This window comes from Rattus norvegicus, chromosome 12 (genome assembly GCF_036323735.1).
Source record: "Rattus norvegicus strain BN/NHsdMcwi chromosome 12, GRCr8, whole genome shotgun sequence".
Classification (NCBI taxonomy): domain Eukaryota; kingdom Metazoa; phylum Chordata; class Mammalia; order Rodentia; family Muridae; genus Rattus; species Rattus norvegicus.
Genome location: NC_086030.1, coordinates 51,105,044 through 51,121,895, shown reverse-complemented (window position 1 = coordinate 51,121,895; position 16,852 = coordinate 51,105,044). Strand labels below are relative to the sequence as shown.

At 48.7% G+C, this 16,852-nt stretch overlaps 1 protein-coding gene across 5 annotated transcripts in view; it reads left to right on the top strand.

Annotated features, from left to right (window-relative positions):
* Positions 1 to 16,852, top strand: part of Ttc28 (tetratricopeptide repeat domain 28) — a 440,646-nt gene that overhangs the window by 321,566 nt on the left and 102,228 nt on the right. For all 5 annotated transcript variants that reach the window (XM_063271797.1, XM_063271796.1, XM_006249584.5 and 2 more), the window contains one exon: positions 9,790 to 10,297. In XM_063271797.1, the coding sequence (XP_063127867.1) occupies positions 9,790 to 10,297 (508 nt within the window). The remainder of the gene's footprint in view (positions 1 to 9,789; positions 10,298 to 16,852) is intronic.

Here is a 16,852-nt window from a genome sequence, read left to right as displayed (position 1 = left end):
AGCAACCACATGGTGGCTCACAACCATCTGTAAAGAGATCGGATGCCCTCTTCTGGTGTGTCTGAGGACAGCTACAGTGTACTTATATATAATAAATGAATAAATAAATCTTAAAAAAAAAAAAGAAAAGAAAAGGAATAGTGTCTGTCATTACATTAACACTAGCAGTGCCTCAGGGGTAACGGTAGTCTCTGTCGGATCATCTCACGCTCACAAAACCAACGCCAAAGGGGGCCAATTTTACAAATTCAGCGGGAGTCCCACCAACTGGCAGAGGAGCAGGAAGGATAAGGAGAAACCCCAGTCTCGTGCACGGGGAACACAACCTGAGCTTGAGAATCTGAGCTGGAGGGGCTGCAGGATGGGTCAAGCCATTCTCACCGTGGCGGGTGCAGAGGCAAACTCCATGACTTTCGGTGCGTCCTGTATGTGTGCTGAGCAATTGCTGTGTGTCAATCATCCTGCAAGACTCCGAGTGACAGAGATGGCCAAGACAAATGCTGTGTTCCACTGAGTCTCATGTTCCTTTGCATATCTCATTTCTTACTGTGTTAAGTTAAAAATACTAGTCATCTTTAGACCAGCCAGGGCTACAGAGAGAGGCCCTGCCTCAGAGAGGCCAAAAAACTGGACACGTCTTTTTTTTTTACAGTAGAAAATATTTTCTCTGAAATTTAGCACTCATAAACAAGCATACCATCAAAAATATTTTAAAGTAACATGACAAATAATTGGATTAAACCTGTAATTAGAAAAATGATCTAGCCAGGCAGTGGTGGGGCATGCACGCCTTTAATCCCACCACCTAGGAGGCAGAAGCAGGCAAATCTCTGAGTTCGAGGCCAGCCTGGTCTATAGTGTGAGTTCCAGGACAGCCTGGGCTACACAGAGAAACCCTGTCTTGCAAACCAAAACAAACAAAAGGAAATGTATCTAACGATATAACCTGTTTAAGGTCATCCTACAGACTTTATGGTAAGCGAAAATAAAACAAGCTTAGAGTCTAAATTAAAACTTTAATTAATATTTACTGACATGTCTATGTTCAACCATCAGACCTGTGTACAGTATCTTATTCCTCTGGAGATTTCCAAAAAAAAAAATGAGTATTTATGTGTTTGTATGCCAAGTAACTTATGTGCCAGGGAAATAATGACAATTGTCACACCGAGGAAATGACAGTTTTCAGATGTTTCAGTTGGCATAAGAAAGAGGGCAGGGCTGCACTGATTAGGTACGTTTACCCTTTAAATGTTCAAAGCATTTAAACTAATATAAGCACATGACATTAAAATTAGTTAATTTGCTCATTTCCATTGGTGTTTATTCCGTAGCACGACAGTTCACAGCGACTGAACACACCCCGTGAACCTGGCACAATCCCGAGACCTTTAAATGTGAGGTTATCATTGTCCCATGAAGTGGGTGTCACTTTCTGATTTTTATGTAAAGAAGCAGAGTGAGCTTTGCAGGGGAATGTGTGTCCCGTCAGGATGAGAGTTGGGGCCCAGGAAGCACACGGCTCCGTGCCCATCCTAGATGGCTCAGCTGACAGAACTAGCAGTTGTGTAAAAAGCTCGATTAAAGCTGTCAGAACTTAACTTTGTCACTAAACAGCCGTGAGTATTTTAGAGAATGAGACAATGAATTTTAAATATTAATATCTCAAACCTCACTTGTTAATACTGTCACATTATTTCTTTTTAAAAGTATATTTAAATCTGCCCGGCAGTGCTGGCGCACACCTTTAATCTCGGCACTCAGGAGGCAGGCGGATCTCTTAAGTACAAAGCCAGCCTGCACTACGGAGCGAGTATGCTGCAACAGCCAGACCTTCAATTACTCAGATCAGATCCACGTTCTTTCAGGTAGTATGGCTAGGTGACACCTGAAACTAGTAGAGGGGTGGTGTATGTCTCTGAAACCCTCTCGTCTCTTGCTGGCTTGTGGGTTTGGAATCATCCCTCCCTACAGGGAAAGAGGGTGAGTCTGCCACATTGAGCACTCAGAGAGCCGAGGTTGCCCGCCTTTGCTCCCCAGCATCCGGAAGCTGTGTGTCTCATAGGGTCTCGGCCACTGTTACAACCCAGCCTTTCTAGTGGGAGAGCGTGGTAATGGTCCTTCATGGATGGAAGCAGAAGTTCTCGGTTGTTTAATTCCAAAACATCTCTCTGGATCCTTGAGGGTCCTTTTCCACCCAATTTACAGGTCTCCTGTTCTCCACAGCATCTGCACACAAGCTGTCCCTTCTCGGGACACTCGTGTACACGTGTGTTTTCCATCTGTCTTCCTCCACATTCCTCCTCCTATCTCACCCCACCAAAGCCAGGTTTTATGACTCAGTGTAAATACTGCCTTCGGAGGGCGATCCGTTACATTCCAACCCCTACAAAACAGCGTTTTATAGCCACTGAAATGCAGGGTGTCTGGCAGCGATGGCATGGAACCGAAAACATCACGCTCCAGAGAACTTTGTCATGGGAAGCTCCTCCGAGACAGGGCTATCTGGTGTCTACCCCCTCTCACTCTAGTCCCTGGCAGCCACTACAGCTCCCGGTGCCGGCTCTGACAGTGACCGTGGTGAAGAGCTACAGAGAATAGCTGCGCAGTCCTCCTGGCCTAGCCTGACCACAGAGGCAGCTACAGTGAGAGCGAGGGAGCAGAGGAACAGGGAGGTGACACCAGGAGTCAGGTCCTCTCTGCCGCTTCAGAGGTTGTCAGCTCTCAGCCGCCGCACAAATGATGCGTGGCGTCAAGTTTACACAGGGCATCAAGTTTTCTAAAGATGAAATCATTATAAATTCTGGCAGTTTTCTGGTGTAATTAAAACGTCTACCGGGAAACCCCTGGGAAACCAGATGCAGTTTTACTATTTCTAGAGCCGACAGTGGCAGTGTTTCTTGCCAGCTTCCGTATCTTATGACCTATAAATTGCTCTTAATAGCTAATCTGTCATCCAGGCTTCTCACATCAGAAAGCTTGTTTCCTTATTAATCTGTTCATTTGCATCTGCAAAGGACATTTACAAATCCTTCGTTTGAAAACATTGCCATATAATGCCGGCCATTATAAATAATTCATCACCTGTGATAGAAGCTCTTACGCCTAGGTAATAGATCTTTGTGACATTATATTATTCCTTCAACCCTAATATAATTTGGATAAAAATAATTTTTATGAAAGTCCTCTGGCTGCCGGGTTACCATGGAGAGGCTGTAACTATTACTAATGACCCCGTAAGCGCAGCGTATAGACTCAAACCAGCTATTGTGCCAGGAAGGCAGTCAAATCCACATGCTGTTTATACAATAATTGTGTAAAACTCCTCCAAGCCGGGGTTTAGGGTTTGGGACCGTCTGGTTCGACCGACTATGAATAAACCTGACACCGGTCACGGGCCATGGATGGCCTGAAAATGACCATCAGTCTCACGCACCTCCGTTTACGTGGCCCAGCTTAGCTTAGCTTCCCCTGTCCGACGCTGTTTGCTCATAATTCTCCGAGACCCCATCTAGGAAGCGTTTTAACTCAGACCCTTAGATTTTAAGTGCTTGTGTTCCTGTTCCACTACTTTGTGTACTTTCCTCCAGGAAGCATGCGTAGAAACCGGAGCAGGGTGTAAAAGGGAGCCACCATGCTAGATGTGGGGTTTCGGGTCAGCTGGCTGGCTGAAGCCAGGGCAGTGGATACGTACTTTTATATTCTACCTGACTATTAAAAGGGAAGCCCAGTGGTACAAAAGAGGGAAGGATGGTATTGCTAGCTGGCCGCTTCCTTTAGAACAAAGCCACGGACGGCAGCCACCTGGCAGAGGCTCTAAATTCTGGGCAGGTTTTGCCATGGAGTAGTCATTGGGTGGATTCATGGGCACTGATGGGGGGAGGTGACGGTGACTCTTCATAAGACTCACTTTCCCGCCCCGGGTGCTGACTCAGGGTGGCTGCTCAAGTCTTAATGTATTCGTAAGTAAGATGTGCGTGTCATTTAAGACGTAGCCCAGAAGAATGGGAGTCAGCCTACAGGCTTGTACCTTGGCAGCTATGGATTCTCCCAGAGTAGACCCATGACCTGGAGTAGCCCTGTTGATCCTTCACCTAGATTCACACAAGGTTGAAAAGATTAGCTAAGGCTGATTTAGGTGCCCGGTTCCTCTCAAAGGTGGTTTTCCTGTAAAAAGGACTAAAGTTCCATTGCAGAAGTTCACGCAGCTGGCATGCAGCTGGGCAGCCAGACAGTTTTCATAGTTGGCTCTCACAAAGACGTCTCAGAGAGTAACGTTACTAATCTATGCTCAGAGTATTAGGATTGGCGGGTCACGAGGTAATAAGCAGTCCCAGTACCTCAGTGGCTTAAAGCAGAGCTTCCTTTCTTGTGCCCTCTCCGTGTCCATTGCGGATGAGCCAGGGGTCTTGTACATGCTGACATGCTTCCTCCTTGCAGACCAGTTCAGGTGGAACCATTTGTAGCAAGGGAAGAAAGGGTGTGGTGATGTGTGGCCTGCTCTTACAATCGCCTGCTGTTTCCCAGGAGACAAGCACCGCCACCTCCAGTCAGCCTCACACAGGCAGGGGAGAGATGCCCCAAGGGCTGCCCTTTGTCAGTACTCAGACTGCACCAAACCACAAGCGGGTGCCATTTTAGTTAGCATACTTCTCCTCCTCCTATGGCTCTCCCTCCTGTGTAGGGCAGTACAGATGCCACCGACACACGTGCTGGGCCTTCCGTGCAGAGCCTGAACTGTGGATGCCACGACCGGAATTGCCGTGTGTGTCCCTGCCCGCCTGGCAGTATCATTAATACTTTTAGGAAGTCACACCTCCGCGCACACAGATTTGCCTTGTCACGTGTCGGGTTTGACATGGTGATCAGATGAAGCTGCGTGTGGGGACAAGCCTCGGATTGTCCACCCTAGGTACAGACTCACCCAACCCGCTCTCCCAGGCTCAACGCACACATCCTCATGCCTCTGTGTGGGCTGTTTCTGTTTCCTGGAACGACCCACCCACCCCAGCGGGGGAAAGCTTTATGTATTTACTTATTCATTTACTTACTATTTATTTATACCGATCAATGAGTGGCCTTATTTCAGAGCAGAAAACTGAGGAAAGAGAGTTCGCACGCAGTCACCTCCCACTTCCCCTTCACTGACATCTGTAGGGCCTGTATCTCATAAGTGATGAGCTGACGTTGATATATTGTTAGCCGAAGCTGACATTTACAGTAGGGTTCACTCTGCGTTATAAACGTAAATGTCACGTATCTGCTATTGTATCACGCAGAACGGTCTCAGTGCCCTAAAATCCCTGTGCTCCACCTGATGTGCCACCACTCACTGTCTGTCCCCTGGAACTTCCTCACTCCGAAGCTTGCCTGGTCCTGAATGAACGCAGGCAGAAAGGAGCCGTTTCGGGCTCGCCTCTTTGACTGATGCCCACGTCTCTGGTTTCACCTGTGCCTTTTTGTGGCTTTACAGACAAACAGTTTAGCCTCACACGGCCGCATAAATGCCACCGTTTAACCATTAACTGTTTGAAAGCCTTTGGCTGTGCTGTTTTGGTTTGTAGGTAAGGCCTTGTGAACTCAAGCTATTAATTCTCGTTCGCTGGCCACCTAAGGGCTGGAATCACAGGGCTGTGATTTGGGAACTTGTAGGGCCAGAGGAAATGGAGCCTGACTGGAAGAAGCGGGTCACTGGTGTGGGGCTGACTCCACTTCCTGCTCCCTCTCTCTGCTCCTTGACTCCAGATGTAGTGCGCCCCCACCATGGCATTTTCCTCAAACCCACATCTCCTCGAACCTTGAGCCAAAACTAATCCTTCCTTCCTCCAGCTGCACGTGTCAGGTGTTCGTCAGTCACAGCCACAGGACAGGTGGCATAGCCATCCCTAAGACAGGGGCAGCTGTTGGGGCAGATATTTGCAGAACAGTAATCTGGGCACTGCCTGCTGCTTGTGACGGGAACAGTGCTACCTGCGTCAGGGTCCAGCTGCTTCTGCTGTCTTGGTGGCTGTGGGGACGACGGGGTTTTGTGACGTGTGAGTCTCCTGGCCCTCTTTCACCACATCTCTGAAATTACTAATACTAAATATGTTGGACTTAAAAAGAAACAAAAACCTATAAGTTTAAGTGTGAGCCAAGCCCTGACCTGGGCTTCCCAAGCCTTACAAAGTATTAATATGTCCGTCTCACCGAGGTGGGGTGGGGGAGGGGCTGCCCGGGGCTCATCAACGTTCTGTGGTACAAACATCAAAAGCTTCACGGTTTGCTGTGTGAATCTCTGTATGTCTGATTCCAGAGCCTGTCCTCCTCTGTGTTACTGTGTTCCTTTCCCGGACTTTGGTACTTAACTGAGGACCCAGGGTTCATGAGCTGTCAGGGAATACTTCATACATGTGGATTTAGGTGGTAAAAGGGAAAAGAATCAATATTTCTGTGACTAACTGCAAATACAATCCCCATTTCCCCAAGTACGTGCAATTAATCAATTGGCAAGCACACCGAATATTCCTCAGGTAACCGCGAGAAATATAACCACGGTGAAAAATGCACACAGTAAGGGAAACACGTGCGAGACGGGAGGAAACGCGTGCGTCATCAGAACCGTGTTTAGCATTCGTGTCACCAGCGCGGTTCTAGTTCTCAAACTGAAAACCCTTGAAAACGGGTTGACGCGTGAATAAATTCCCAGCTCCAGCTCCAGCTCCAGCCTCATGGAGCTTGTCAGGGTGACAGGGTAGCTGGCCACAGTGCCGGAGCCCGTAGCTGGGAGCTGTGCTTTGGCAAAAAAACCACTCATCTCCACCACGTAGGAAGAGAAAAACCATTGTCTTCTTCTGCCAAATAGTTTGTTAGTGATGCTTTCTGTATGCGTTTTAGCATTCAGATACAGATGTTCCCAGATGTGCCCTCTGTGGGAAGCAGCTGCTGCTTTTCTGGCACAGAAGCCGCAGAGAGATCAATACACAAAGGCAGCACAAGCCTCAGTACAAACGAATCGCCTGTGTGCCGTGGGCCCCGAGTTCCCAGGCGACAGGGGGCCGCCGCACCCGCCTCAATAACCTGAAAGGGTTCAGATTTACCCTTATTCTTCAGGAGTAGAGACAAAGACAAGTGATTAATTTCAAACACACTTGGCTGATAAATACCATCACATGTTCTTTGCCCGGGGACTGTACAACACTAGATTTTTTTTTCCTGTAAAACTGATAGGAATATAGATGTTCAGTCACGACTACTGATGTTCGCGGCGGCTGCCTGGTGACAGCCCAGCCCCAAGTGGCTTAGGGTCATCAGTGCCACGCACCTTGGCTGTCAGTTCACAGAGCACTGCACCATTGCCCTGTTGGACCCCAGCCCAGCCCTTCCAAGTGTGTACCATGTTGTTCTGAGCACCATTTTTATTTTTTTAATAAATCCAGAAGACAGGATGAGGAAGTCGAGTGACTCTGATGCTTAGCCTTGTGCCTTTGCTGAGCTATGATGAATGTTCTCACCACATAGTGCTACCTGGAGATGTGCGCAGGTAGGGCACCTGCCTGGCAGCTCTGTGCACTAAGGAGACGGGCAGGGAAGGGCTGGCACTCCATCCTCCTTCCCCACACCCTGGAGGGAGGTGCCCAGAGAGCCTCAGCGAGGCAGCTCCCGTGTCTTCCTGGCATTTAGAGAAATGAAGAAGCAGAAGCAGAAGCGCAGATCTCTGGGCCCTCGTTTTGAGTTGCCATAAACCAGAAGTTTCCAAGCACAGTGGCACCTGGGGTGTTGTGCCTGCCCGAGCCTTATAAATCTGTCTGTGCAGTGTTCAAGGGCTCATTGCCTCCAACCAGATCTATTCTGTGAAGCTAGCTAGTGAATTATTTATGGATTACACATTTGACAGGGGCTCGGGGCTACATTTGAAAACACTCAGCTCCCGGCTTATTGCTGTGGAAGGCAGAAATGTCTGTCTGGAAACCAGGGCTCAGAGCTATTCAGTTGCTACAAGTCCCAGAGATAGGGTCCCCGAATAGCTGAGCTCAGTGTATCTGGTCCTATGCTGGTGCCTGGCTTCCCACAAAGGGGCCTGTGCGTCCTACCACGAGGACAGGAGGCCGTAGTAGGTGAGAGTCTGAGCAGTGGCCTCAAGAGTGAGGTTTACATAGAAAGGAAGCCCACAGAGGAGGGGAGAGAAAAGGGAACCCAGGACCTACAGCAATGAAGAAAAGATTGCGTGGGTGAGCGCTGGTGCCGTTGGAGCAGAGCAGTAGAAAGACCTCTGTAGCAGCCTCCTCTGTCCCCCAGAGGCTCAGAGTGGCAACCTGAGGCCCACGCTGTCTCAGTGGCATGTTTCCCTGTGACATCACTGCTGCCTCAGTCAGGGTCCAGCTGGCTCAGAACAAAACACACACGGAATGGTCTCTGCTCCCACTCCTTTGTCAGAACACATGCGTTCATAAAGGCAACTTAAAACAGCTCACTTTGCAAAACACACCACTCGAGAGCACCGTGAAAAGGCTCTCAGCCCTGTCAGCACGAACTGCTACCTCAGGAAAGCAAAGAAAACAGGGAGGCACAGCACTCACGCCTGTGAAATATTAACAAAAGCCTTCAGAAGTGCGCAGACAGAACACATCTGATAAAGGAAGGCCCTCAGCCCCTGGCCCCTGTGACCAGGGTCACTCCTTCGTGTCACAGAGGTGGAAGCAACATGAAGGGAAGGGGCCACATGCCAAACAGCTGCAGGCAGGCATGTAATGAGTCAAGAGGAGAGAAGCAGGGGAGGGAAGCCCCAGCATTACTCCCCCTTTATATCTCTGCACACGCGTCTGCCGCACGCACCCGGTGGGAGGTGAGAAGCCTACAGCCTCTTCCTTGATTCTCTGCTTTTCCGTCTGCTTTGAGACTGTGTGGTGCACTGTACTGGCACGGAGCCGTTGTCAACTAAGACCTCTGATTTCAGCCTCTTCCTTTCTCCTGTGGTGCGGACTGGACTCAGGGCCCTGCGCCTGCCAGGCTGCACCGCCAGTCCCATTAGGACCTTGAAGATTCGATGTAGATGGCTGGTGTGCAGTGTGTGGGGTCCCGGCAGGTAGTCCTTCTCTGTCCTGAGAAGCCATTGCTCAGAAATCCCGGAAGTTAAAGGGAAGCTGGAGTTCTGCAGGAGCAGGAGGAACATGGGCCAGCCAAGCCGGGCCTGCCATTCTGAGGTGGTGACTGGATTCCTCCTTTGATTCTGACCCAGGTCTAGGCCACACATCACCTGAGGGAGCAGGATAAGAGGACAGGGGGTCCTGGCTCCCAGGATTATAAGTCATGGAGGAAAGTATCCCCCTCAGTGCCTGCCATTGGCCTTGGGAGAGAGATGTACAGGGGCACAGAGCCCCATGTGAGCTGTCAAACGCCCTGTGCTCTGGGCACAGAGCCACAGGGGTCCTCCAGCGCCCCATGCTGATCATTCCTAGTTAAGAGATGTGGGTACCCTCTGACGTCCTGTCAATCCTGTCAATCGCAGGGGCTGGTGGGTATTAGCAGGGCTGAAATAACGGTGACCGTTAGGGATCTCAGACGAAAGCTCCCTGAAACACCACCAGTTTCTGTGGGATCGACTTCAGCATGCCTCTGCTTACGAAGCCATTGTCTTTTGTTAGCAACTCGCTGTGGGATGTGCTTTGTATATGTTCTGTGTGGGTCTGTGGCCTCCTGACAGAAGACCACTGAGAGCTGGACTGACCATTTCTGAGGTTTTACCTGCCGAAACAAACCAAAGCCGTTTTGTGATGTGTACTCACTCCCCGCCTTGTCTCTCCTCTCCAGGCAGCGTCGTCAGCCCTGAGCAGTCTGGGTCATGTGTACACAGCCATCGGAGACTATCCCAACGCTCTGGCCAGCCATAAGCAGTGCGTCCTCCTCGCTAAGCAGTCCAAAGATGACCTCTCTGAAGCCCGAGAGCTCGGGAACATGGGAGCCGTGTACATCGCCATGGGTGACTTTGAGAATGCCGTGCAGTGCCACGAGCAGCACCTGCGGATAGCCAAGGACCTGGGGAGCAAGCGCGAGGAGGCCCGTGCCTACAGCAACCTGGGCAGTGCCTACCACTACCGGAGGAACTTTGACAAGGCCATGTCCTACCACAACTGTGTGCTGGAGCTGGCGCAGGAGCTGACGGAGAAGCCCATTGAGATGCGAGCCTACGCAGGCTTGGGCCATGCAGCCAGGTGCATGCAGGACCTGGAGAGGGCAAGACAGTACCATGAGCAGCAGCTGAGTATTGCGGAGGACCTCAAGGACCGGGCGGCAGAGGGCCGTGCATCCTCCAACCTGGGTAAGGGCCTGCCGTTGTGCCTAGGCTGCAGATGGCTGGAGTAGCCACCGTCCTTTTCAGGAGCTTGTGTGTTTTTGCTCTAAAGAATTCATTTTGTGTCTTTCCTTCAGCTATACTCCCTGAGCCTGCCTACTGTAAAGCACATTGTCTCTTCTGTGCCCTGAGAGTTAAATAAAGCTCTTGCAGTGAAGGGAAACACACCATACACACACACACACACACACACACACACACACACACACACACACACACGCATGCAGCCCATCCAGAGAGCAGAGCACCTCTGTAACAGAGAGAGGAGCATGGGGATGACAGACAAGAAGCTGTGCACGATTTAAGAGCCTGAGGAAAATACAATGGGGACAACTTTTGTTGGTGAATTAGTCCACAGTGTATCTTTTCCCTCATAATTACGCGTATTCAAAAATAATGTCGATAGTCTTTGTATAAATGCAGAATCATTTTGTGAAAGATCCAGAATGAAAACGTGTCTACAGTTGGTTTGGAATTCGGTTGGTGTAAGGACATTTTAATGTGGGGCTGGTGAGAGGCCCGTGTATGACTGGAAACTAGGCACTTTTGTGAGGTCTGTGACATGAGATTCCTCAGTGTTTGGAAGCGTAGGTTGAATTCATTGCTGAGCAGCCTTCTGACCGTTTGTGAGTTCTTTTAGGCTTAGGTGGGAGGAGGGGTAAGGAAGTGACCACACCGGTACCCACATGAGCTTCAGATGCTGGCAGCGCCTCCATTCCACCAACACCAGGTTAGCACCTCCCTTCCCTTCCCTCCACCTCGGCTGCTTCAATCAGTATTCTTTGTAAATCCCATGCTGTGGCTGTGTGCTGTAGAGGCCTGCAGGTTCTCAGGTGGGTCTGAAGAGGGCCTCAAGACCGGAGCAAGGGTCTAGGCTTGCAGGAGGACACAATGTTGTCATCTACTGAGTCCACACCTGAGAACTGTACCCCTGAGTCACACACCCCAAGTCCTGTATTTTCCTTGGGGCTGTGTTCATAGTCACCTTTGACTGCATGCAGCCAGTGGGCCCCAGGTTTGTCACATCTGGAAAAGTCTGCCAAGAACGGAAGTAACAAGTTCTTGGCTCTGTTCATTCTGTCAATGATTGGTATCTACTGACTCCCTACTGTGTTATTAGTCCTATGTAATTTAAGGAATGACAATACCCCAAAAGGCTTTGTAGGCTTGGAGAGATAATAATACATTTGGGAAACGATGTGCACATCAGGGCTCATCCACTTGTCCCTGTGGCTCTGCCTCTTTTCATATCTCACAGTAGTTTATAGGTTACATCATGTGTTCTTACCTGCTGACCGTCCCTAAAAGGCCACATAGTGATGCATTGCCATGAGAGTCCTAGGAGGGAGAGCCTGAGAGTAGAACACCCTGGCAAGCCTATCACAAAGCTTACACCCAGGCAGGCCGTCCCCAGAGTTGAGGTTTGGCCCAAAATGGAGCAACCTCTGTGGTGAAGATCGTGTGAGAGAAAGGAGCGATTGCCACAGGTTGGTGGGTCCCAGAATGGAGCATCCTCCATGGTGAAGATCGTGTGAGAGAAGGGAGGGATTGCCACAGGTTGGTGGGTCCAAGGGTCGGCATCAGGGGTCAGAGGATGGGGCAGAATGAGGCCTAGAAGTTATGATATGAGTCAGGAGAGGCAGGAAGCAGGCAGAGACCCTGGCCATTAGTGGACAAAGCCGTGTCTTGACTATGCAGATTTCCCTTCTCACACTGTATTTGCTTTGGTAAGTTGTGTTTTCCAGCTTATCTGAGTCGTTCAGTCTGGGATCTAAAGTCTTTGGTAACTTCATTATCATTCTTGTATCACCAGATGTAGCCTCTTTATTACTCACTGGGGCACACACTATACCCCTTCCTCATATATAGATGGTTTTCTAGCTCATTCTGGTTAGAAATTTACCAATTTTTAAAAGACACGCTCTGCTGTCCTTAGTCCTTTTGGCTGTGTGTTTGCTACTCCATTTGTTTCCTCTTGTGTCTTGCATAATATTCCTCCCCGCTCACCTGAGTCCTCGCTTTGGCTCCCCAAGCTCAGAACTTAGACCACTGGCCACGCCCCGTCTTGTCAGTGCAGCCAAGTAAAAGTCTTGAGTTGCCTGTGAACAGTGCTCTGTCCGCCACATGATTTCTATATTATGTTTCCACTCCCATTGAACTAGGAAAAGTTTAAGATCATTTGAGATTGTTCTTTAGTCCATTTGTTTAATTTTAAACTATTTGGGGTAGAGCTCAGTGGTCAGTCATTTGTCAACTCTGCACACAGCCCACGTCTCAGTTCCTAGTACTATATAGAAAAAAAATCAATAATCAAAGCACTGGGCTGGGAAGTGGCTCGGTGGGGGAGCGCTTGGTGAGGAGCATGGGTGTAGTCATGCAAGTCTGTCACCTCAGAGCTAGGAGGACAGGTGTGCAGAGAGCAGATCCAGGGGGCTTGGCGGCTTTCTAGCCCTACTCATGAATGACTGACACGGGGGTGGGGGCCTGACATGTGCCTGGATTGGTCTCTGAATCCCCGATGGGCCCCATGAGATGGCAGGAGACTTGGTGCTTTCCTGTGTGTGTGTGTGCGTGTGCGTGTGTGTGTGTGGAAGTGCGTGTGGATAGAGCCCAGAGGTTGACACTGGGTGTTCTTGGTTGCCATCTTACAGGTATAGGCAGGCTCCCTCACTGAACCAAGACTCGCTGATCAGATCTGGTTCCTCCAGCTATCCTGCCTGTCCTATGGCTCTGTGCCTCTGCCTCCTCACCACTGCCATGGGTAATGAGAGTTCACACGGCACTGGGGATCCAAACTCCAGCCCTCACACACTTGTGCCCTAAACATTTTGCCCACTGATCTGTCTCCTCAGCCCTGACTTGGTAAATTTTGATATACATTTTGGTAGAATTTTTCAAACCTGTGAATAGAGGAAGAAGAAAAACAGGAAGAGAAGTGTGGTCCAGGTCTCCTGGGTACAAAGCAGAATGAATGGGTCAAGATATCAAAATAATCTGAAAAAATAACTAAAAATTGCTTACATTTTATGGAACATTAGATAAAATAATATACATACACACATACATACACATATATACATACATACACATATATACAAACATGCATACATACACACATATATATACATACACACATACATGTGTACACATATATACATATACACACATATATACACACACATACATACACATATATACATACATATATACATACACACATACATACACATATATGCATACATATACACATACATACATACACACACACACACACACACATACACCAACCCACACACAGAGGATAGATAATCTGATAGAAGCAGATTTGAAAACTGGAAGAAAGAAAATTTAAAAGTAAGCCATATCTGGGCATATTATAATCCAGCTGCTTCCACTGGCCTCACAGGAAATCTCAGAAGCAGTCAAGGAAATAAAACAGTGTTTCCACTGAGTCTATATCAGAAACAAAGGAGGTAAAAAACACTGGGAAGACATTTGGCAGGGATGCAGGGTTAAAACATGGTCTTACTCTTTAACCTTGTGGTCCTGAACTCATTACATAGTCCAGGCTGGCCTCAAACTCACAGTGATCTGCCTGCCTCTGCCTCTCAAGTGCTGGGATTAAAGCTGTGCTAAAAGAAATAGTAAAATCCCCATCAACCCAGAATGCTGTATCCAGCAAAACTATTCCTCAAGAACGAAGGTGAGCTGTGTACTAGGTGTGCCTGTAGTACTAGCACCCAGCAGGTAAGGCTCACCCAGGATTTCAGAGCAAGCCCTGCCTCAAACTCAGACAGACAGACATACAAACAGGAGAGAAACAAATTAAAAAGGATGAAGGCAAACACGGTGTACTTCAGGTGAACCTCTGTGAAGAGCTCATCACGGGCAGAGAACTACAAGAAATATTGAATAAAGTCTCTTACACAGACGGAAAAAATTATACCATATGGAGGCTCGGGTATTTAGGAGAGAGAGTACCAGAAATGGTAAATACATGGATAAACAAGACATTGTTTTCCTCTTAAGTAATTAAGGTGGCTGTTTAAAACAAAAATATAATACTGTATTTAAAAATAATGCAGGTACAAGTAATAGTGTGGCAGCTGCAGCATGGAGTACAGCAGGTGGGAGCAGATGCGTCTGCAGGGCTGCCAGGTATCCTTGGGTCTCACAGGGAACGTTCCAGTATTAGCTCGACGTAGACTCCAGACTGTGAAGAACACTTGGAGCCTTCAGAGGAACTCCCAAGGAAAACACTGCAAAGAGGTAGAGCTACCAGGCAGGCAGAAGAGGACAAACCAGGGAGTGAGGTTATAGGAGACAGAGAAACACCAAAGGAGGGTGGCCCCAAACCCAACAGCGGGATTGGTGATATTAAATATTAAAAGACAAGGCCACAAAGAAGGGCTGGAGAGAGGGCTCGGTGGTTGAGAGCACTGGCTGCTCCTGCAGAGGACTTGGGTCCAATTTCCCAGCACCTGCATGGTGGCTCACAATCTGAAACTCAAGTTCCAGGGGACCAGACACCCTCTTCTGGCTTTCATGGGTACCAGGCACACACACAGGGTGCAGACACACATACAGGCAAAACACGTGTATGAAATAAAACCATTATAAAAAATAAAACCAGGAAAAATATCATTGCTTAATTCTGTCATTATTTGCACATAGCATATTAACTTAAACAAACAAAAACAAACAGGTAAATAAATAGAAACCCCGGAAATACCAAAGGAAGGAAGGGGTGGGCATATTACGGTCAGATAATGCAGACTTTAAGAGAGAGAGGCGTATTGCCGGTGATAGAAAGAGCTGAGGGAGAATTGGTGTCCGTGAAACCAGTTTGTGCCTCATGAGCTCTCAGGGAAGCTGCACCCTGGAGACCTGTCCTGGGTGGTCACCCACATTACCACAGCCAGTGTGCACTCGTTATATCAAAACGAGTAACGACAACTCGAGGAAACTTGAGAGCCGCTGCTTCGTGTTAAGTGTAGATTATTTCCCTTTATAATCGAATGACTTGCCGAGAGGTGTAGGGTAGGGACTTGGCAGATGGTGTGTGTGTGTGTTAGCCTGCGGGAGAGCCTCAGAATACAGTCTCACAGAATTGAAGAAACAAACACATCCTCATCGTTGGCAGAGATTTCTTCTAAAAGGCCATTCCCAACAGTCGATCAGCACATATATTGAAAAATAAATAAAAAAGACAAGAGGTGATCTGAACAGGCAATGTCATCTGCTTGGCCCGGTGACAGCACAGTGTCATCCCTCTGTAGGAGCCCTGTAGTCTCTGACCACAGGAAGATGAGAGACCAGAATTCAGTAACAAGAGCGTGTGTGGGAAACTCCAGATTTTAAAGTCCTCTGTCACCTGGTCCACGCACCTGTGTGTAGGGGATGTGTCCCTGTCTGTGCCCATGCGAAACCAGAGGAGAGTACTGAGATCCTGCTCCATCACTCTGCCATGTTGCTTTAAGGCAGAGTCCCTCGCTGAACCTGCCTTTCTGTGCCCACCTGGTGATGGCCGTATTCACAATGGCGACTGTGGCGAGAGATACTGATTAATCTTTGCTCACCAGGCAGAGGCCAGCTGAGTCCCTAGCACGTTTTCTCCCAGCTGGCTCGTGGACAGCACCAGCTCTCCTGAGCAATAGCAAATGTCGGTAGCTCTTAGAATTAACAGCCAGAAAGGTTCACCGGCCATGATATCCACCTGTTACCGAACCTTGCTCATATAGATGCATGCGACTGGCCACGTGTATGAGGGACCTCAGTTTCTACCATATGGCCCAAAGTCCCCAAGATCAGCCACATGGGCAGCAGAGCCACAATGCTCCCACGGGCAAACATTCCAACAGTGCGCAGAGACCAAGACCCTCTCTCGGGCGAGCTCGATTGTTTTCCTGCAGAAGTGAACTTTAAGGTACATATTACATATTGCAATTTTTTAGGCTTAGAGTTTTCATTTGGTTCTTTTCTCTAACATTTCAAATCTCGGCACTAAGAGGTTAGGTGTTCACTTGTGCTGTGTATTTTTCCATTTACACAGGCGAGATCTAGATGGGGCGTGTGCTTTTAAAACCTTGACAGCTAAATCCATGAGAGTCATCTTGGGGCTCCACCCTACTGACTGCGTTTCCCCACCTCCTCAGTCTGGTGGATATCCACACACCGTGAGAGTTAAAGTGTACAATTCACTGGTTTTAGTGTGGCCATGGCTGTCAGTTGATTGCCTGTCATTTTTAGTTTCAGCACACTCTGTGTGGTAACATAGGAGTATACCACACTGCGGTGGTGATCTGCAGAAGAGCTGCCTTCTGACATATCTATCTTGATGACTCAGGCGTGATGGTGTTGCTTTCCCAGGCAGCCGACCCGACTGCAGTCAGCCTCTCTGGTCGGTGGGGGCCAGGGCAAGCCTCGCTTTGCAGCTTTTATACTCAGAGAATGTCGTACTTAGGGATTCTCCCGCTTTGATAAACACCACGACCAAATGAAACTCAGGGAGGAAAGGGTTTA